The sequence below is a fragment of the Sorex araneus genome, chromosome 7 (assembly GCF_027595985.1).
Source record: "Sorex araneus isolate mSorAra2 chromosome 7, mSorAra2.pri, whole genome shotgun sequence".
NCBI lineage: Eukaryota > Metazoa > Chordata > Mammalia > Eulipotyphla > Soricidae > Sorex > Sorex araneus.
In genome coordinates this window covers 14,151,759-14,173,632 of record NC_073308.1, presented here as the reverse complement: position 1 = coordinate 14,173,632, position 21,874 = coordinate 14,151,759, and the positions used below count along the sequence as shown (strand labels likewise).

At 45.1% G+C, this 21,874-nt stretch overlaps 1 protein-coding gene across 6 annotated transcripts in view; it reads right to left on the bottom strand.

The window, feature by feature from the left end:
- The window catches only part of RCOR3 (REST corepressor 3), a 41,631-nt gene that overhangs the window by 13,250 nt on the left and 6,507 nt on the right, over positions 1-21,874 (bottom strand). For 4 of the 6 annotated variants that reach the window (XM_055144294.1, XM_055144296.1, XM_055144290.1 and 1 more), the window contains exons 3-10: positions 18,695-18,772; positions 15,697-15,749; positions 12,592-12,753; positions 10,805-10,858; positions 10,526-10,650; positions 9,173-9,251; positions 4,843-5,061; positions 3,109-3,186 (exon numbers count right to left, since the gene is read on the bottom strand). In XM_055144294.1, coding sequence (XP_055000269.1) covers positions 3,109-3,186; positions 4,843-5,061; positions 9,173-9,251; positions 10,526-10,650; positions 10,805-10,858; positions 12,592-12,753; positions 15,697-15,749; positions 18,695-18,772 — 848 coding nt within the window. The remainder of the gene's footprint in view (positions 1-3,108; positions 3,187-4,842; positions 5,062-9,172; positions 9,252-10,525; positions 10,651-10,804; positions 10,859-12,591; positions 12,754-15,696; positions 15,750-18,694; positions 18,773-21,874) is intronic. The other 2 variants (XM_055144292.1, XM_055144293.1) reach the window with 1 other exon arrangement.

Sequence of the window (21,874 nt, the reverse complement as noted above, 5' to 3'; positions counted from 1 at the left end):
CTACTGCTGACTCCGTGGCCCCGTAAGGACGGCATGTGTCCCTGTGCGTGGGATCTCCAGGTGGGGGCCGTCTCCAACTGTGCAGAGCTACTTCCCCAGCACCTGCCTCCCTGCCACCTCCTGGGGCAGGCGCACCCTGCGGTGCACATCTCACACCTTCTTCTCTGTGGGCATCTTTCAGCAGATGCCTTGATCTTTCTCACACCCAATTCTTGCCTGCTTCATGATGGTCTCTCAAAAAGTGCCTAATTCCCCCTGAATAATGCTGCCAGAATGATTTCCTTAAAATCAAATTGTTATCGTCTAGTTTCTATACTGAAGAAAACATAGCAAATTCTGAGAATTTCCAAGTCGTCACCAACACTGTCCTCTGGCCATTCCCCTTGGTCTCAGGTCAAGTCTAGATGAGCCCCTTCAGCTCCCCTGCCCCCGCTATCCATGCTCTCTGCACTCCAGCCTGTATTCTGACCTAGACTCTGGCTCTAAGGTCCTGTTCCCAAGGTCTCAGCAGCGGTCAGCATGTTGAATGCTTGGGGGCAGGGGGTCTATAACTGCCAGAGGGCTCGACTCTTCCCCACTCTTTGCTCCTGCTATACCTTTTGGGTTTTTTTTTTTTTGTTTTTTTTTTTGCTTTTTAGGCCATACCCAGCAATGCTCAGGGGTTACTCCTGGCTCTGCACTCAGGATTTACTCCTGGCAGTGCTCAGGGGACCATATGGGATGCTGGGGATCGAACCCGGGTCAGCCGTGTGCAAGGCAAACGTCCTCCCCTCTGTACTATTTCTCTGGCCCCTGCTATTCTCTTTGTATATGTGCAAAAACCTGATTCATCCAACTGCAATTCTTTCTGATTCTTCTGGCCAGAATCAGTGATAACCATTTCTTTTCTGTAGACTTTATAATCTACCATGTCATTTCAATCTTTTTTTTTTCTTTTTGGGTCATACCTGGCGGTGCACAGGGGTCACTCACTCCTGGCTCTGCACTCAAGAATTACCCCTGGCAGTGCTCAGGGAACCATATGGGATGCTGGGAATCGAACCCAGGTAAGCTGGGTATAAGGCAAACGCCCCACCCGCTGTGCTATTGCTCCAGCCCCATCATCAGTTTTATTTGTTTTTGGCACTTGGGCTACACTCAACTTTGCTAAGAATTTACTCGTGGCTCTGAACGCAGAAATGATTCCTGGTGGTGCTCAGGGACCATATGGGATACAGGGAATTGAACGGGGTCGGCCATGTACAAGGCAAAGACTCTTCCTGCTGAAGTATCTCTCTGGTTCCTCAATCAGTTGTCTTAAAATCCATGTAGATTGGAAGCTCTTCTACAAGAAGATGGAGGACCCCTTTTCCGCACCATCTTCCCCACAGCCCTGCAAGAACCTTCTGTGGAAAGGTCACTGGCATATACCTAAGGAAATGGACAAACCCTTTGCCACACTTCACTCTACACAGTATCAGATGAATGATGAACCCAAGTTAGTAACTGCTCACTTTCAGTTCAACAACATCATTCTGGGGCCCTGTTCTAAAATGTAGTGGAATTCTTTGACGAGGTGCTAAAGAAATTCTTTGGTTTAGGGATCAACTAACCAAGTAAGGACGTAGATTATATAACTTTTTAAGGTCTTTGGTATGACTGTTAATCTAGAAGTTTGAAATGTATCAGTTAAGTTGCATTCTTCTACAAGGCAGTAGAAATAATATGACAAATACATCCTATGCAACTTTCAGATGATATATACGTCTATTTTTTCTAAGTCATATAAATTCAATAACTGACCTCAAAGTAATAGAAAAATTCCAGTGTTTGGATGATAATGTAAAGATTATGGTCTTTTTTTTTTTTTAAGATCACCCCACTGGTATTTTATTTTTTGCTTTTAGGTCATACCCGGTGATGCACAGGGGTTACTCCTGGCTTATGCACTCAGGAATTACTCCTGGCAGTGCTCGGGGAACCATATGGGATGCTGGGAATCGAACCCGGGTAGGCCGGGTGCAAGGCAAATGCCCTACCCGCTGTGCCATCTCTGCAGCCCCCCATATGGTCCTTTTTTTTATATATAATAAATTTACAAATGAATGAAATCAATAAATGAAACTTCTAACTCAATAACTGCTAATTCAAAGTATGAATTTAATAAATACTATTGCTACTACATGAAAGTTCCCAGCTATAAGAGACATAACGGGCTATACTAACGGAGGCCTCTCCCAGTGGGACCTAAGAATCTCATGGCCAGAGTCTCACCATGGCCAGCTGCCCGAGGCCCAGTCTCTGTGATGATGTACTTGCTCACTTTACTAAACTGCCACTGTACCTGGGCTGTAGAATGAGTTATTACTTATGCACATACAGTCCATTCTTTGTGTTATCGAACCTTCATAAAAGGTATTTGAAACAAGCCAATCAAAACAACTTTCTCCAGTTTGTTGGTTCTTCCTGTGAAGGACCCTTGTGAGTCAGCTGGCATCTGGGCGCCAGTCCCTCACACAGAATATTTCATGTGGAGACACTTATGTCATAGGCATCCCAGCAGGACCAAAGAAATGATCAATTATTGTGATAGGCAAATACAGGACATGAAGCAGGACCATAGGAGTCTCTAAACAATGGAAGAGAAAGGAGGCGCCTATGAGAGAAGCTTCTAGTAAAAGATTCAGTGGACCTTTACGGGTATCTGACAACTACTGTGATCATCATAGTCACCAAAGGCATTGGGTGTAAGCTGGAAGTGACAAGGAGACAATGGCTGATTTGTATGAGGAATCGGATTTCTGGGATGTACAAGAACAAGTGAAACTCATGCCAAACTCTCCACAGGAAATCTGAATGAGGGTCTCTCTCTCTCTCTCTCACTTTTGTCCACCTGGGATGCTGTTTCTCACTAGTTCTACTTGACCTGAATGGCTCCAGAAAGAAAAGAAATGTGGCAACAGTCACTAGCCGTGAGAGTGAGCCAGAAACCCAATCACCAGTCTGACAAAACAGTGGCACAGTGCACAATCATGCCCAATACTTTCCGAGGATCAACCAAACTCAAAGCATCATCCTCAACCCAAAGTCTGAGGCTCCAGTTTAACAGCAGGCACTCTTTCAACATACCTCAGGGGGTTTGAATTCTTCAATCCCACCTTCCATTCTCTGTTTAAGTGCGCTGTTGACTTGTTTAGCATTCTGAACCTTCAACAAAAGAACCGAAACAAGAGTAAGTTTACGTCCTTTGGCAATTTCTAAAATACTCAATAAATTTATAGGGGAGATATCAGCCTTCTTCAATTTTATTTTAGGGGAGGGGAATACGTATCCTCCTCAGGGTTCACTATCCCACTCAACTGACAGACCAGAGACAGCTGGAAAACTGCAGCATTTCAGAGTTAAATTCCCACAATCCAAACATTACTATGTTGGGGCTGGAGCGATAGACCAGCGGGTAGGGCATGTGCCTTGCATGTGACCGACCTGGATTCTATTCCCAGCATCCCATATGTCCCCCAAGCACTGCCAGGAGTAATTCCTGAGTGCAAAGCCAGGAGCAACCCCTGAGCATCACCGGGTGTGACGCAAAAATAAACAAACATTACCATGTTTTGAATAAAGAATCCTTACTTTAATAGGAATAATAATGATCAGGATGGATAATGTCATGTACAAACCCTCATTCTTCATGTTTCATTTGTAGTAAAGTATCTATTTTTTTAAGTAATCTATGCTGTGTCTGCCCCCACTTCTGTGGATCCTGCCACAAACCTCTCAAAGTTCAATGTCCTGTGCAAAATCACGCAAGAAAATAACCACACAAGAACCACCACAGGGCTGGGGGGAGGGTGGGGTGGGGTTTTTAAGAAGACAACAATATGTCTCCTGGAGCCAGGAAGAAGTGGTAAAAGCAGGTGGGCAGCAAAGACAGTTGTTGGGAGACAAGCCCCTGACCTGGGGAAGGTGAGGTAACCCAGGGGCACCCAGGGTGGACCACACCTCACTTGGTTACCATCAGGGCTGGTGTGTGCTGGGGGAGTGACAAAGCTCAGAGACCAACCATCGAAGATCCTGATGCTTGCCGAGAGGGGAGGGAGTGCAGTCTGGAGCAGACCAGCTCTGCCAGGACACGGGGCACAGCCCGAGGCACCCTGTCCAGGGTGAGAGGCGCCAAGGCAAGAGGCCTGCTGGCATTGCCTCACACAGGAGCTGTGTGTTTCTACGGTTTTAGTTTTGGTCTATGGGCCACAACCAGCAGTGCTCAGGGCTTACTCAACTCTGCATTCAGGGATCACTCCTGGCAGGCGTGGGGGACCCTATGGGGTGCCAGGGATAGAACTTGGGTCGGCTCCCAACTGTGCTACAGTTGCAGGCTGTGTCAGGTGCCATCGGAGCACTACTAGCCTGCAGCCTATTTAATGTCCCCTCCCCAAATGCCTCCATCCTTACCCCTCCTTCAAGCCCAGGGAACTGAGAGAGCAGCCCTAAGGGCACCCGAGGCTGCTCATGGTCTACTTCACTCCAGACCCTGGTGATGTGTGCGATGGTGCTGGAGCTGAACTCTACCCAAAATGCCAGCATCCCCCTCCTGCCCCCTCCTCTCCAGGGACCCCCAGTGGCCTGCAGGAGAGGGAGCCCCGGTATGGGGAAATTTCAGAGAGAAAACAGGAGTATGCAGAGATGCCAACACTGCCCACAACCACCAGCAGCCAGGGCGCACTGGCAAGGCCAAGGTCAGCAGCGTCTCCTCGTTTGGAAACCAGGCAGACTTTCAAACCACCAAGTATGAGAATGGCCGAGAAAATGTGTGCTACAGACGCGGTCCCACAAGCAAGACAGAAACGTGCTCCTAGTGTGTACCTGGCGCTTCAGTGAGATCAGCTCCATGTCTAGCTGCCGTAGGATGGTGCTGGCGGCATTGGGGCTGCAAGACACAGCGGCCACGTCTTCCCGGGTCAGGTACATGCCCTTGGGCGGCCGGCACTTGGCACGCTGGGAGTGGTGGCGGTGCTGCAGGCTCTGGTATTCCCTGCGCCCAAGGCCCCCCTTGCTGGTTTGCACAGGCTGCTCGGCGCTGCCCTGAACAGAGACAGGAGGACAGGTCAGCTGGCCCATCTGAACGGACACACTGCCATAACATTACTTTTTGTACTGACACACTGCAAACACCTTGACATGCAGATATACATTCATGTACATACATACTCACCCACTTACACATGCACTCACACACATACACAAGTGTGTATGCACACACATGCATACACACACACTCACACACTCACCCACCAACCAGGGAACCTTCAAAATAAAACCATAACAAAACCCAGTCTCTACACCCAGACAACCAGAAATTTAAAAAGTTGAACCCAAAACTTTACCTACTTTCCTCAAGATAGGATAAATTCTCTCTCAGTAATAAAAAGTGGGGAAAGGTGAGAAAGTTAAAAATGTTCCCTCCTTCCACTTTCGCTGATGTGATGATGGGCAGATGGGTGCAGGCAGGAAAGCCCTCTTCAGGGCCCGGGCACTCAGCTAGCAGGGTCGGACCTTTGGCCACTGTGTCCTGAGCTCACAGCAGCTGAAAGGGGCAGAGTGAGGATAAGCGGGTGGAAGAGATCCAGCACTTCATTGTCTGGCCACCGTGTGGGCGAAGCAGGCTCTGAAGGCTAAGGACAAAGACTCATCTTAATCCTGAGGAAATGCTGTGACTCTAAGTCATTTCCGTGAATAAAACAAAATGTGACTTTGTGGTCCAGAAGAGGCTGAAAAAATTCAACGAAGGCTGACTGATTTTTCATCTCCAACTAATTCTGCCCGCAACACCCTTCCAGTGGGACACACAGATTCCACAGCAGCCGCACTTCTGAGACTGGCATGCTCTGGAAACTGCCCACCAGGATGCAGGTCATTTCACTAAGCAAACTTAAGAACTAGTGTGAATTTCCCAACTGTTTCTTACATGGATTAAGGAGAATACACATGTGAATTCTTGGGTACAAGTGAAAGTGGCTATTCATCAAAGCTGGTGGGTTCTGTGACTGAAGTGCACTCTCTCGATGCTTGCCTCTTTGCCAGCATGGCTTCTGCTGCTGATTGAGTATCAGTCATGGAGAACTGTTTTCCTTTTTTTTGAAGCTTATGTTATTAGGGGATAGAAATCTTGCGCTTTTTTTTAAAATTTTTGGTTTTGAGACCACACCCGGTGGCACTCAGGGCTGACTCCAGGGTCTGATCCCAGGGAACACTCCTGGTGGGGCCTAGGGACTGCTAAGCATTGCCGGGACAGAACCGGGGTTGGACTGCATACAACCAAGTGCCTTCTCCCGGTACTACGTCTGTGGCCTGGCATTCCTCTGCCCCGCTACTGAGCTAGAGGAAGGAAACACCATCACCTCCTGCAGTGTCTTCTGCTTTCGACAGCTCTAATGCAAGAGGCCAGCTCTAGGCTGGCTAGCATTTATTTCCAGCATGTGTGTCTTGCCCTGCAAACTTGTACCTGGCTCCCAAGGCAAGGAGGAGGACTCACACCTGGTCTGCAGGTTTGGCCCTTTCCATTTCCATCACAGACCTGTTTGCGTTTCTGTCCCCCCTCGCTGCAGGAGTGGCTCCTGCACTGTGCTGGGCGTGGCACAAACACTGACACAAACACTGTCACTAGGCCACACCCCCTGGCTCTAGTCTCAGTCTCTAATTTTTTTTTTCTCTTTCAGTTTTTGGGCCACATCTGGCAGTGCTCAGGGCTTACTCCCAGGTCTGTGCTCAGGGACCACTCCTGGTAGACTGGAGGGACCAAATGGACTGAACCTGGGTCAGCTGCATGCAAAGCGCTCTCCCTGCTGCAAATCTCTCTTATTTCTATTTCTCAAATTGAATTCACTGTTTTCTTTTCCTTGTTCATAATCCTTTGCTTTGGATTAGGAATGCATTTCTTGTTCCATATTCTATTGTTTGTGTCTTCATGTTTTTAAATACACAGTAGATTGTCAGCCTTGCTAGACACTAGATGAGTCAAACTGAGAAAACAGTGCATGTCAATTTCCTGTTACCAGTCTGAATTATTTTTACAGTTTGACCAGCACAGGGAGGGAGATGGACAATGAGTGCTCAGAATTTGGGGGATACCAGCTGTACAATGAAACGCAGCCCCTGCCTTGAGTTCATGAGACACATGAAACATCTTTCAGGTCTTTGTTTTCAACTTCTGGGCTATACCAAGTGGTACAAAGGGAGACCAGATGGTGCAGGGAGCAGAATCAGGACTGGCCACATGCAGCCAGCACCTCAACCCCTGCACTATCTCCTTGGCCCAAAACAGTGTGTACTAGTATAGCACTAGTGAAAAAAAAAACAAAGCTGAAAAGGTTAATCTGGTAACACAGATTAGAGAAGGGCTGGCATGTGAGGCAGATTCCTCTGGCCTTTTTTGTGAAACAAGCTGAAATTATCTACTCCAATGTTGAGGGGGTCAGGTTGGGGGAAGGTAGGGCAGTTAAGAGGTGCAGCGACGACCTGGGGCTGGGAGGTGGCTCTGTGGCTAAGGTGCCTGCCTGCAAGCAGGAGGCTCCGAGTTCTACCTCAGCTCCCCCACATGCTGCCTGCAGACGACTTCCGGCCACAGTGCTGCCTGGCATGCAGGAGATCATGAGAGAAAGGGAGCAGTGACAATGACAGCCATGGGCTTAGTGCTCACGAGAGCACTGATATGCCCCCCTTGAATATGTGTGCGCATCACCAGGAAGAAGGGTTCCACCTTCACACTGAAACCTACGCCCCCCTCCACCACACACACACACCAGTCAATCACATCTGCAACAGAGGGAAGAAGCAGGGTTAAAACAGAAACTAATCATGGCTCAGAGCAGCAACACCGCTGACTGAGAGTTATTGTGGACGGACACAGACACAGTGCTTCTACACAGACCAACACAAGCCTCAAAGGACCCTCTGCTCTGTGTCCCCAAACCCAGAACAGAGCTGAACCACACTGTGGGCCAACAGGCCACAGAAGTTGGCTGAGCAGAGCACAGGCAGATGAGAGCCAGGGAAATATACAGCCACTGGGCCTACAGCTCAAGGATACCAGGCAGACTAGGGAGGATGAAACAATCAAGGACTTTGAGAACATGTAGTCGCAGTAAGGGAATGAGTGAAAAGATCAAGTGGAGGTGAGACCAGGATTTCTAAGATTCTGTTGATGAGGTGCAACCAGGCCCCAAAGAGGACCAGGATTCAGTAAGCTGGGTGAGGTGTCTCCACTGCTCTTCTTCGTTCCTTGACTCTCCAGCTGCCCGCACCACGGAAGCCTCACTTATCGGCAGCCAGCCACTCGTTCTAGTTATATGATTATTGGCTTTATAAGTGAGCACATGCCACAGTTTGTGCTTTTTAGCTTTCTGTTGCTACTGTAGCTACCGAGGGGCTGGAGTGATAGCACAGTGGGTAGAGCATCTGCCTTGCACGTGGCCAACCCGGGTTTGATTCTTCCGTCCCTCTCAGCAAGCTAACCGTGGCGTATTTAATATGCCAAAAACAGTAACAACAAGTCTCACAATGGAGGTGTTACTGGTGCCTGCTCGAGCAAATTGATGAGCAACGGGATGACAGTGACAGTGACAGTTGCTACTGTGGGGCCGCACCTGGCAGTGGCCATGTGTGATGACCCAGGGGCCGAGTGCTGCCGCTGATTGCTACTGCTGGTCCCTTTCCTTAATGATTCTAAGTCATGTCATCATACTCCTGAGGGTGCGAAGAGTGTCTCTCTTTACATCACTGGATGCCCATCCTGCAGGCGGCTCTGGCTCTGACTGCTGCCTATATGCCTGCATTCATTTCTACCTTGCTATTACATATAAAACTGACTTCCAACTTGCTATTGTATGGACACACAAAATACTTTCAGAAAAACTCAGCAACAAAGCAGGAAGCTTTTTGATTTTTTGATCACCCAAGGGTGATTTTATTTCTTTTCTGAGATGAAAGAGCAGGGACTGCACCTGAGACCCCAGACCACTGTCCCCACACCCTGAAGTGTGAAGTGTCACTGTTCCCTCCAACCCCCTGACTAGCACTAAGATGTCCTGCCTCCTAAGCCATCAGACATCAGACAGGACTGCTCTGCACGTAAAGCGCAGTCAACGCTTCTGAGTGGGGACCGCAGGAAAATCACATCACTTGCCCCCATCATTACCTCTTTCTTGGTTTCTTTTTTGGGGTCGTAGTCACTGTCATTTCCATCCACGGGATGTGTTTCTTCCACATCATCATCACTGAGAAGAAATAAGTATCAGTAAATTTATTCCTCTTCTTTTTATTATATGTTGTGTTCTTATCAAACTCAAATATACATTTTAAAGATTAAAAAAATTTTTTTCTTGGTTTTTGGGCCATATCCGACAATGCTCAGAGGTTCCTCCTGGCTCTGCATTCAGGAATCACTCTGGAGGTGCTCAGGGGACCATATGGGGTGCTGGGGATTGAACCTGGGTTGGCTGTACACAGGGCAAGTGCCTTATCTGCTGTAATATCTCTCGAGCCCCCTCAAAATAAAATATACCTTAATAATTGTACTAATTATTCCCCAACAGGAGTTGAGCTTGAGAGGATGAATTTTTGTTTCAAGTTTCATGTTTAGAAACATCTGTATTTCTGAGCATATATTTATATTCACCAACATTTATAGTTTAAAAATAATGACTTGATAGCAAACAATAAAAAAATCTGGGTGCAAGGAATAGTTCAAGGAACTGAAGCATATGCTTCAAATGCAGGTTTGACCCCCTGGCTCTGCACGACGGGGCAACTCTCAGCACAGAGCCAGGCCTGACCCCATAGACAAAGCTAAGAAAATATAGTATCATCAGGAAAGAAAATGTATCTATCAGCTTGCTAAACTACTCATTTTAGTTCTCCAAGTTGTACCATAAAAACAAAAAAAATGAATTTTTTTGGTTTGTTTTTGTCTTTGTTTTTGTTTTTGGGTCACACCCGGCGATGCACAGGGGTTACTCCTGGCTCATGCACTCAGGAATTACTCCTGGCGGTGCTCGGGGGACCATATGGGATGCTGGGATTCGAACCCGGGTCGGCTGCATGCAAGGCAAACGCCCTACCCGCTGTGCTATTGCTCCAGCCCCGAAAAATGAATTTTAGAACGTCAGAGACACAGCTCCACTGGCGTGGTTCTAGTTCCTTGGTTCCTCTGGGACAGACCGCCCTCTAGGGCACACACGCCTTCAACACATTCCAAACACAGACTGGGACTATGTCACCACCTCATACTGTCTAGCTGGGTATGTCACAACTGAAAGAAGGTGCCTGTGAGCAGTGACACACAGCTCAGAGGACCAGTGCAAGGCCCGCTGCCCAGAGAACAGTTCGGCAGAGTTCTCCCTAGGTTCCGGCTCCTCAGCTCTGTCCACCAGAGCTGAGCCAGGACTGGGAGGGTAACGTAAACTGGGCTCTCTTTTTTGCCTTAGGAAAGGCCAACAGTTGAAACAATGTCCTCCAAATACAACTCTCTCTTTAAAGGCATCCAACCTACCTGTCACCCTGATTATGTCTATTTGCTAGTTTACGAGCCTGGCGGTCCATCAAGCTTGTCCTAGATCGAGTTTTTTTCCAGGAATAGTAATATTTTACAAGGCTAGCAATTGTCTTGTCTGGAAGCTTAAAAACAAAACAAAAGCATGTTAATACCATTAGCTTGATCAACAGAACAAATAGTTCTGATATTATTCTTTGAGATGGCATACAAAGGCATAGATAAAAAGTATTTCATGGGTACCTTTAAGAATTACAGAGCTGCAAAGTGCTGTCCTACCTGTATAACCACAGTCGTACCACTGATGTTTCTGAATGAATGTTCCTGTTTGTTCTGAGAGTGAGGGGAAAGGTCATGTCACATGTTGGGCTCTCCACAAAGCCCCAAGCACAGGTAATGTTAGCATTTGGTGTTTGCTTTCCTTATTCTCAAGTATTTTTCCCCATTTTTAAGCTAGAGTTCCTTTATTTCTTTTTTAAAATATATATATGTATATATATATATATAAACATAAAATTCAGTTTACTTATTTAATAGTACTGGGGATCAAACTCAGGGCCTCACACATGCAGGCGCTCTGCTACTGATCTACATCCCTGGCTGTCCCTGTTTGGAGTCACCATCCCATGGTGATTTAAATCTAAAAATTCAGCTTTTTAAAGAACAGTTACTGAGTTGTGGATCCATCAACTTTTAATTCCATATATATGTATATTTTTTACAGTGCCAGAGACTAGACCAGGGTCTTTCATGTGCTCCACCCCTGGCACTCACCCCAAGTATTTCTGTGACCTCAAAGGCAGCTTTCTGTACCTACCATAGTCCCTCAGTGTCTGACAAGTGCTCATCAGTCTTTCTGCCAGGAAACCCACTCAGGGTGCTCCCTGAAATGGGAGCACTTACACAGGGGTCTCTGTGTCTGGCTTCTTTCTCTCACCAGTGTATGGCTTTAAGAAAAACCACTCACTTATTGATGACAAATATCTGAATCACTTAAAATGATCAATCATGCTAAAAAGCAGACATCAGCTATCAGATCAATCTATGGACATGGAGGGGACTCACGGCATAGGCTGATACGCCTGACAGACAGACAAGGCTGCAAACTAGCAATCCAACTAGGGCTGGGCCACAGGCTGCATGCAAGAGACCCGAATCTCAATTTCTTACATGGCACTCTGTGGTCTAGCAAACAATACCAAAAGTGACCCCAAATACTGACTGTGGCAGAATAAGCCCACAAAACCAAAAACAAAACAAATATTTTCTCTAGGTTATGGAATATACTCAGACTTATTTGCAAACATTGGTATTTGCTTTCCTTATACTCAAAGTATTTTTCCCCATTTACAAGCTAGAGTTTATTTTTTTATATATGTATACATACATATATATATGTATGTATATATATATATATATATATATATATATATATATATCACTGTATCACTGTCATCCCGTTGTTCATCGATTTGCTCGAGCGGGCACCAGTAACAACTCCATTCGTCCCTGTCACGTGCTAATATATATATATATATATATATATATACATATATATATATACGAACATAAAATTCAGTTTACTTATTTTATAGTACTGGGGATAAAACTCGGCCTCACACATGCAAGTGCTTTGTGCTCTACTGCTGAATTACATCCCTGGCTATCATCCATTCAGGAGCTGTTTTTCCCTGCAGGGGAAAAAATAGCAACAGCACCAGAGAAATGGTGAAATAACAAATATTTCTGAAAAAACGATGTCTTTAGTCAAAGGAATATAAATTGAAAACTAAAACTCTAATGTTAAAAAAAAATGCAATGCTATCATTTTTTTGCCCTAGGATGACAAGCTTTCGCTAGTGTACATATTCAAGTCAAAAATTAATTTCTTGCAATGAAACAGCACAGACCCGGTGATGCACTTGTGGCAGTTGCACTGCACACAAATATACCCATTCCAAAATGTTTTTACAAATTAAACTAGGAAGCTGTTAAGCTTAAGAAGGGTTTGGAGAAGCAGAAGCTGTTATTCAGGGGCAGCGCGCATGAGACAGGAAGTGCCATACCATCTGCTGGATCCTGTGGAAGCTCTTCCCATGGAAACTAAAGGCTTGTTCAAACAGGACTTTATCTTCCACCGTCCACTCATCCGGGAAGGGAGTGAAATTAGGGAGATCGGCAAGGGACTTCTCAATGTTATGTTTATGCCAGAACAACATGCCAAGTGCCTTTGAAGAGAAATCCGTCCATCACATTTAAGAAAGTTAAGCACAAATCTGATCAAAAACAAAAGCCAATGATCTCAACTGCAGATTCATTCACAAATGTCCAGATGGCAGACACTCAGACTCATTTATTTCTCTTAAACCAAGCCCTCAGCAGAACAGACACATATACTATTCACTGCAGATCTCGGAAAACCAATGAGCTAGGGAGTGACTGATAATTACCGAAGAGGGTTTTAGGTTCATGTCAAGAGCCCACTGTCCACTGGTCAGGCAGTACAGCGGGGAGGGCACTTGCCTTGCACACCACTGACCCAGGCTCAGTCCCCTGCATCTCACATGGTCCCCTAAGCATTGCCAGTAGTAATTCCTGACTGCAGAGCCAGGAGTAAGACCTAAGCATCGCCAGGTATGGGTGGGGGGCGGGGGGAGAGAGCAAAAACAAAAAGAAAAAAGAAGGGAAAACAATTCTGCTCAAATTTCTGCTCAAATTGAGTCATTCATCAATGACAGGAGAAAAATAAGTTGAACAGAAAATATCCAGTAAATCAAAACTCAAAGGAAATAACTAAAACTAGAGGTTCAGTATAAGTAGAAAAATACTTTCACCCACCCTTTAAAATATATCATGGACACTACAAGGCTCAGGTACTTGCCGTGCATACAGTGGCAAGACTGGTTTGATCCCCGGCACCACATACAGTCCCAAATTCTTCTAGGAGTGAGACCTCTGCACCACCAGGTGTGGCCCAACTGTACCCAAAGCATAATAAACAACTACCACAGGCTTTAGCAGGGCTGTAGTCTCACTTCTGAGGAGTCAGAGCACTTAATTGTAACTTTACTAAACTTTTAAAAGTTTATTATCATAATGAACACAAAGGATTGCTACAAGGCATATTAATCACTGTATCACTGTCATCCCATTTTTCACTGATTTACTCAAATGGGTGGCAGTAACGTCTCCATTTGTCCCAGCCCTGAGATTTTAGCAGCCTCTTCTTACTCGTCTTTCCCAATGATTAGAGGCTGTTTAAGGGTCAGGGGAATGAGACCTGTTATTGTTACTGTTTTTGGCATATTGCATATATATACCTTGAGGAGCTTGCTAGGCTTTGCCGTGTCAGCAGGATACTCTGGGTAGCTTGCCAGGCTCTCCAAAAGGCATATATATTTATTTATAAATAAATAAGTCATATTAATAACTTCAAAAACTTCATTAGCAAATCACAAAGTCAGGAATGGACAAGCTTCAAAATTTCACAACTCTTCCCTTTCTGTTGTAATTATTTGGGTCTTTATCTGCACTCTAAGATACTAGGTATCCTTTGGAGAACAAAGTCTAAATTTTACTTTTGTTTTTAAAAGTCTAGTCTTAAAAAGAGACAAAATAACTTTCAAAATGGGTTACTTTTTGTATTTCAGTATTTTGTATTCCTTGGAAATTAAGAATTTTCTCAAACAAATATTAAAGAGGAAAGTCTAAGAACAAAATACATTATCAAAGCTTTCAAAATTCACAAAAAACTACAGAGATAAGTATGCTTTATAGACATAATTTATCATTTTACCATGTTAACTATAAAGTTAGCACTTAATAATCTGGGTTATAGATAATTCATTTATTTTAACATGAATCCTGGTAGTAGTAGAGATAAACACTATCCTGTTGAAATGAAATTTAAGAATGAGCTCCATGGGGCAGAGGGGTCAAGGCATCGCCTTGGCCGGCCCAGCTCCATGCCCAGCACAGCCAGGAGTGACCCCTGAGCCCCAAGGACCATGGCTGGAAAACTAAACGAGGTCAAACCTGAGGGACAGGTCAGGCAGCACAGCACTCAGTCTGCAGTGTGAAGGCCGCACTCAGCCACTGGCACCGCCAAACTCTCAGTCATCTGTCCATGCTCTCTAGTCCCTCTTCAGCAGGGGCAATGACCCACACGATGTGTCTCCTTGGTCTGTTCTTGTTCGTTTGTTTTTAGGTCACACCCAGTGATGCACAAGGGTTGCTCCTGGCTCTGCACTCAGAAATTACTATTACTCTTGCTCAGGGAACCAGGGACTGAACCCAGGTTGGCCATGTGAAAGGCAAACACCCTACCCACCGAACCATAGCTCTGGCCTAGATACGGTTCCTTGTAAAATTATCTCTGTGGGTCAGGGGTGTATTTCCATGTTAGTGCACTTTCCTTGCATACATGAGGTTCTGAGGTTGATCCCCTGGCAATGCAAAAACAAACAAACAAAAAAACCCCAAAACCCAACCCCCTAAAATCATCTTATTTCATTTCATTTCATTTTGAAAAGACATTTTATTTGTGAGTGAGGGGTCACAACCAGCTTGTGCAGGGCTTACTTCTATCTGTGCTGAGGCACCACTCCTGACAGTGCTCAAGGGACTGTGCGTGGTGCTGGAGCTTGAACTGAGGCTGGCTACATCTAAGGCAAGTGCCTACGCACTGTGCTATCTTTCTGACCTCACTTGAAATTTAAGTCTTAAGGTTTTGTTTTTGTTTTTTTTAATTGGCTTGTTTTTGTTTTTGACTACACCTGGCAGTGTTCGGGGCTTACTCCTGCCTCTATGCTCAGGGATCAGTCCTGACAGGGTTCGAGGGACCATTAAGTTTTTCCAGGGATCAAACCTGGGTTGGCTACATGCAAAACAAGTGCCCTACCTGCTGGACTATCTCTCTGGCCAACTAAAATAAGAAGTTCAACTTTTTAGATCTTTTAGACTAAAAAGTTTTTAAAGATTATTTATACTCAAAATTTCTCTCTCATTTTGGTTACCAGTTGACAGAGTGACCTTAAAGGCTTTCAGACAACTTCTGAGACTTCACGTAAGAAAAAGGTATTGAGAAGAAAGCGCTCAGGCCTTGGGGCTGAACTGCGTGGCTGAAGCCAGCTCCTTCTACTGGGCTCTGCAGGGCCGGCAGCTCCACACACCTGCTCCACATTGTAGCCATGCTTCTCCTTCGCAATCGCAATGTACTCATCCACTGCAACGAGACAATGGCACAGGTCACTCACTACCTAAGGGCTACTTTATAACTATCACAGAATAAAACAGATTGCAAGGTTAAGAGCCATCACTAATGAAATATCACCAGAAACATTTACTTCTATAAACAGCACCAGGAGCTCATCTGGTTCAAAATTCTACTCAGAATGACTTACCTCTATGAGCACATAGCATGTACTTATTAAATTCAATGATGTTACTATTATTTCTTTTTTTTGTTTTTGCTTTTGCTTTTTCAGTCACACCGGCTACGCACAGGGATTACTCCTGGCTCATGCACTCAGGAATTAACTCCTGGCGGTGCTCAAGGGACCCTATGGAATGCTGGGAATCGAACCTGAGTTGACCTTGTGCAAGGCAAATGCCCTACGCGCTGTGCTATCGCTCCAGCCCCAATGTTACTATTATTTCTTAAAAACAAAAAAAGTTTAGTCTGAGGCTGGCCATGGCCCCCGAGCTCCGTATTGCGTGCCAGATGTCTTCCTGCCTCTCTCCTGCCGTCTGTCCAGGACAGCGGTTGAGTCTGCCCTCCTAGACTCCGAGTGGGTCAGAAGCCCTTTTGGATGGTGGTACAAAGGTGAGTTTATTTCTAGTTTTTCCAGCTCTACCTAAGAACATGAGCCATGTGTGTTTCATATCACAAGCAGGTTCTTCAGCTCCTGCTATTCCCTACACCACAGGCATCTGGGCATCCCATGTCCATTTATCCTTGGCATGGCATGAGGCGGCCAGAGTTGTTCCATCAGAAGAGCTCGCTGGGACCAAGGCACTGGTGCGGGCTGTCTGTCTGCCGCTCCCCACAGGAAGGACCCAGTTTTGAGTGAAGTTCAGAGCCACTCCTGGATCCTTGAGCTCAGACAGATGGAAAGGAAAGGAACATTGAAACCTCATCTGAGAAGAGCCACTAAGATCTGATCAACAGCAGCCAATGTACTCAGTGGGATGTTCAGATCCTGGCAATTTTTCACCTCAGGCAAACATTTTTGTACTTTTTTACTTTAGTTTTCTCACTGTAAAATGGTGTTAAAAAGAATAACTTCTGGGAGCTGCAGTGGTAGCACAGCGGGTAGGGCGTTTGCCTTGCATGCGACCGATCCGGGTTCGATTCCCAGCTTCCCATATGGTTCCCCGAGCACCACCAGGAGTATTTCCTAAGTGCATGAACCAGGAGTAACCCCTGTGTATCGCTGGGTGTGACCCAAAAGGAAAAAAAAAAAAGAATAGCTTCCTAGGAAAAAACAGGCTAATGTGTGTGCTAAGTGCTTATAATAATATCAGGCACATTTAAAGTACGCTATAAAAATTTACTATATTTAGTGAAATCAACATATAACTATGCTATTAAAACAATAATTATGTTAGAATAATAAATAACTGGGGGACAGGGATTTGGATCACAGCCAGTTGCTCAGAGATTACTCCTGGCTCTGTGCTCAGAAATTATTCCTAGTGGGCTCAGTGGGTGGGAAAAAATGGTATAACAGGGATTGAACCCAGTTGGCCATGTACAAGGCAAGTGCCCAAACCATTATATTACCTCTCCAGTCCAGAATAATGACTCTATGGATGATATACCTCCTTAAGACATATAATCTCTTTAGACCCCCACAGTTCTTAAAAAGATGTCAGTTTTATATACGAGCTGATCAATTGGAATACAAAGGTGCAATTGGCTGGAAAACCTGTTCATGGGGTTGGCAGAGTGTGGAGGGTGAAGAGGGTTTTTAAAACCAGTCTGATCTGAAACAAAAGCCATCCGGATGGAGCTAGTTTGAGCAGTGTTTTGGAAGCTCTGGAACAAGGCACCTGCCAGACAGTGTGAAGGAAAGCACACGCAACAGCATGTGGCTTCTGGATTTTCATCCTTGCTAAGACATGGACCATTGTCTAAAACAACACTAAAAGAGCACCTGATGTCTGACTCATGGACGAAGACCTCGGCCTGCAGTGAGCACGGAAGCAGAGGGTGCAGACCAGACCAAGAGTCTGTGTACTCTGTGGGCTGCTTCTGGGGCAGCCGCCCCAAGGTGACGGGAGGCTGTGGCTGGGCTCCAAGCACGCACATAGCAAGGGTACAGGTCTGCAGAGGAGCACAGAGCTTCCCGTCCCCTCTACTTGGTTTTGGGTCCACTAGGTGGTACTCAGGAATTCTCCCAGCTCAGTGTTAGGGGTCATTCCCAGGGCTACTTTGTCAGCCGTGCAATCTTGGGGATCACACTGAGCACAGCAGCCCTCCCAAAGATCCCCCTGGCTGTTTTCAGGGCTCAGTTTGCGCAGCAGTTATCAGACTCACTACGTAGATGGCACACAGGACATCACTTCTATGGCACTAAAGAAACCATCGAGGGACACTGGTATTTCATAGCTGCCAGAACGGCTGTTCAGCAGCACCTGTGTCCTTTGAATGGAGTTGACAGTACCTGAACGGAGGGTGAGGTCGCAGTCTGTCACCTGCACGTTGCCTACCTCTGATGTGCTGCAAGGGATCGGGTCTACTACATCACAGTGCGTCAAGAAGGTGCGTCAAGAAGATCACAGTGCGTCTGGATGGTCCAGAGACCATCCAGAAATGGACAGCGAAGACAGCCACTGGAGCCAGCCATTCCCCTCTCCTTACAAGGTCATGGGGGCTTGTAGGGGCACCACAGTGTGGCTGGCAGACTGAGGCTGAGCCATCAGATATCTACAGAATGACCCCCAGCTGAGGATCTAAGCAGTAAGATCTCATTCTAGGGGGCTCAGTCTTCCTGGGCCTAACACAACAGAGGTGATCAATCTCCATCTCTCAAACAGAAAAACATTCTAACATAACAACCTCCATCAAAAAAGGAAAACAAAACCAACTGCTTCCTTATGAGATAAAAAGATCCCATAGCCAATCTCTATTGACCGACTGCTCTGGCCCTCTTGATACAGACTTACGCTTGGCATCAGGCACACTGTGCTGCGGGGACCACACGAGCATCCCTCCATTGTCCTTATCCGTGTATTTTGTAGCACCTGTGGAGAGATAAATCGCTCTCAGTATGAAGGATCTTATTTACCTTTCAAGTAATTATGGACAAAGTAAGCTTTATTTCTTTTCTTGAACAGTACCTACAGCAACAACAACAAAATAAATGATTTAGGAAGACAAAGAGAAGGAAAAGACATCTTCAGTAAATATAGTTGATATTCTGTTTATGGAAAGAAAGGAAATTATACAAAAGCTGGTATTTACCCTGTTATATTAAAAAGCAACAATACACTCTTAATTTCATAACCTTTTTTGGGGGCAGGGAAAAGAGACAAGCATCTTGTGCTGGGGACTGAACTTGGGGGCTAGGCAAAGCCCCTGGCCCACCCGAGTAAGCTCCTTGGCCACGACCTGCTTCTGATGAGGTCATCATCAATCTCATTCAACTTTCTGCCATTAACACTCGGGACTCTTGTTTCCTGTTTCGATTTCCGAGCACTGACATCTCTATCTGGGTCTTTTTTTTTTTTTTCCGCTTTTTGGGTCACACCCGGTGATGCACAGGGGTTACTCCTGGTTCTACACTCAGGAATTACTCCTGGCGGTGCTCAGGGGACCATATGGGATGCTGGGATTCGAACCCGGGTCGGCCAGGTGCAAGGCAAACACCCTACCCGCTGTGCTATCGCTCCAGCCCCTTTATCTGGGTCTTGACAGCAGTGCTTGGCTCCCTGCTGGTCACCAGGGCACTCTCAGTTCTCCTAAGGTGACCAGATGCCACAATGAAGCCTGGGGTTGTGTGTGTTAGGCATGTTCCTCTAGCCTTGTGGCCATCTCCCTGGATTCCTTATAGCTGCTTTTTTTTATTATCTTAAGAGTAAAACTCCCTGCTGGGAATCTGCAAGATCTTCCTTTTTATTTGGGGGCCACACCCAGCTGTTGTCAAGGATCACTCCTGGCAGTGGGATCAAACAAGGCAAGCACCTTAATCCCTCTCTTGACCCCAGACTTCCCTGGTAACCTTACATTTTATATATCTCTAAAAACAAATGCTCTGTATAAGAACAAAGCTGACCTACCACTGCTGCCATATAAGCTCATCTACTGGACTTGTTCCAGAGACTCATAAATAAATCTTAAAAGAGATTAACTAGTCACAAAAATTTCTCAGATATCTAGTCCAAGCTGAGACATCCAGGGTAATCTTGGGACTGAGGGAGGGCCAAGTTTCCACCCTACCAAAGCCCCTGCAGCCTCTATACCCCAAGGGCTGGCCTGCCCACTTAAATATTCTGAATTTTCTGGACATCTCTAAACTCTACACTGCTAACATTCCAGTAGGAGCATGCCAGATTGTATGAGAATGTAATGTAGATGCCAACTAATCTTGACTAACACATTAACACAGAAGGCTTAACTTGAAACAACAGCTTAAAAACCTCAGACAAGGACATAAACACTGTATGATGTGAGATACAACAATTTTCACAAATTTTCTTTTACAGATTTTTTTTTTTTTTTTTTTTTTGCTTTTTGGGTCACACCCGGCAATACACAAGGGTTACTCCTGGCTCTGCACTCAGGAATTACTCCTGGCGGTGCTCAGGGGACTATATGGGATGCTGGGAATTGAACCCGGGTTGGCCGTGTGCAAGGCAAACGCCCTAGCCGCTGTGCTATTGTTCCGGCCCCTTTACTGAAATAATTTTGATGATTCCATTAGCCAAGGCCCACCTCTGACCCAGATACAGACTATCACCACTTTTGAATTTGTTTCTAATGCTATAACCTAAACTGTCAGAAAAAAAAAGTTCTATTAGGGCTGTTTGTAAATGAAGAATAGACAGAACAAATAAAAGCCTGATATAGCTACCCAGAGCCAGCACATGCAGTGGGTCTGTCTTTTAATTCTAGTAGGCCTTTTGCTGGCTTTTTGCTAATTCCTAGGAGAATCCAAGGTAATGAAAACCATCAACAATGAAACATTGTGGCTACCTGCTTCAGGGAGACGTGTCTATGGATGTCACAGTTTATTTTCATGAGATGTTAACTCTTACCAGCAATTAATGACCAGAATTCCAAAACTGCTCACATAAAACACTACCATTAATTCTGAGGTTTGCTATCATGTATGATATGAGATATATTAAGTCAAAGGATATGTGAAGGGACAATCATTTCCAGGGCTAGAGGCCATCACTATGATCTACATCAAGATGTCATTTGTCAAACAATACTTTAAAATTATTAGGTTAAAAATACTTTTGAATGATTATTTTCCCTTTTTTCAGAACCATTATATATGTTTTCCATTTTCATCCAGCAAACATCAGGTAGACAATGGTATAAAAATCTAAAGCTAAAACTATAAGGAAAACTTAAGGAAGTGGAAAGAGAACAAGAACCACTGCTGAGTCAGCTTAATCAGTGGCTGAATAAAGAGCAGTACTCCTACATTAAAAACAACAAACAAACAAACAAACAAAAATCCACATCTGAAAGGTCAGGAAAATCATAATAAACATAAATCTATAAGAAACTCTACTGGATTTTGTGAAAAGTTCACTTAAGAAAAGACCAAACTGGAGCATTTAAAAAATGCAAATCAGAAGCACATTTTCTAAAATTCATATCAATGAAAAGTAGATTTTTAAATCTTGTCTGTTAAGGATTATATTTGATTTTTAACCACATAAAACAAAAGCACAGGCACAAAATAGTCAACCACTCAGTGGAAGTTAGACACCAGAGTTGGCCACAAGCCTCATTTGAATCACATCAAATTTTGGTGAATACCTAAATCAGAACAATAAGGTGCAGACCTGAACCCCATCTTTCCTTTAAGTGGCTGACAGTAACCACTAATAAGACCACAAAAGGTTCCTACTAAGTCTCAAATCTAACAGCAAAAAAATGGTTCCTTATAATCTAGGTTTTTATTAAAATGATTTTTCATAATTATTTAAACACTGTCACTGTCATCCTGTTGGTCATCGATTTGCTCAATCGGGCACCAGTAACATTTCCATTGTGAGGCTTGATGTTACTGTCTTTGGCATATCGAATACACCACGGGTAGCTTGCCAGGCTCTGCCATGCGGGCAGGATACTCTCAGGCTTGCGGGGCTCTCCGAGAGGGACGGAGA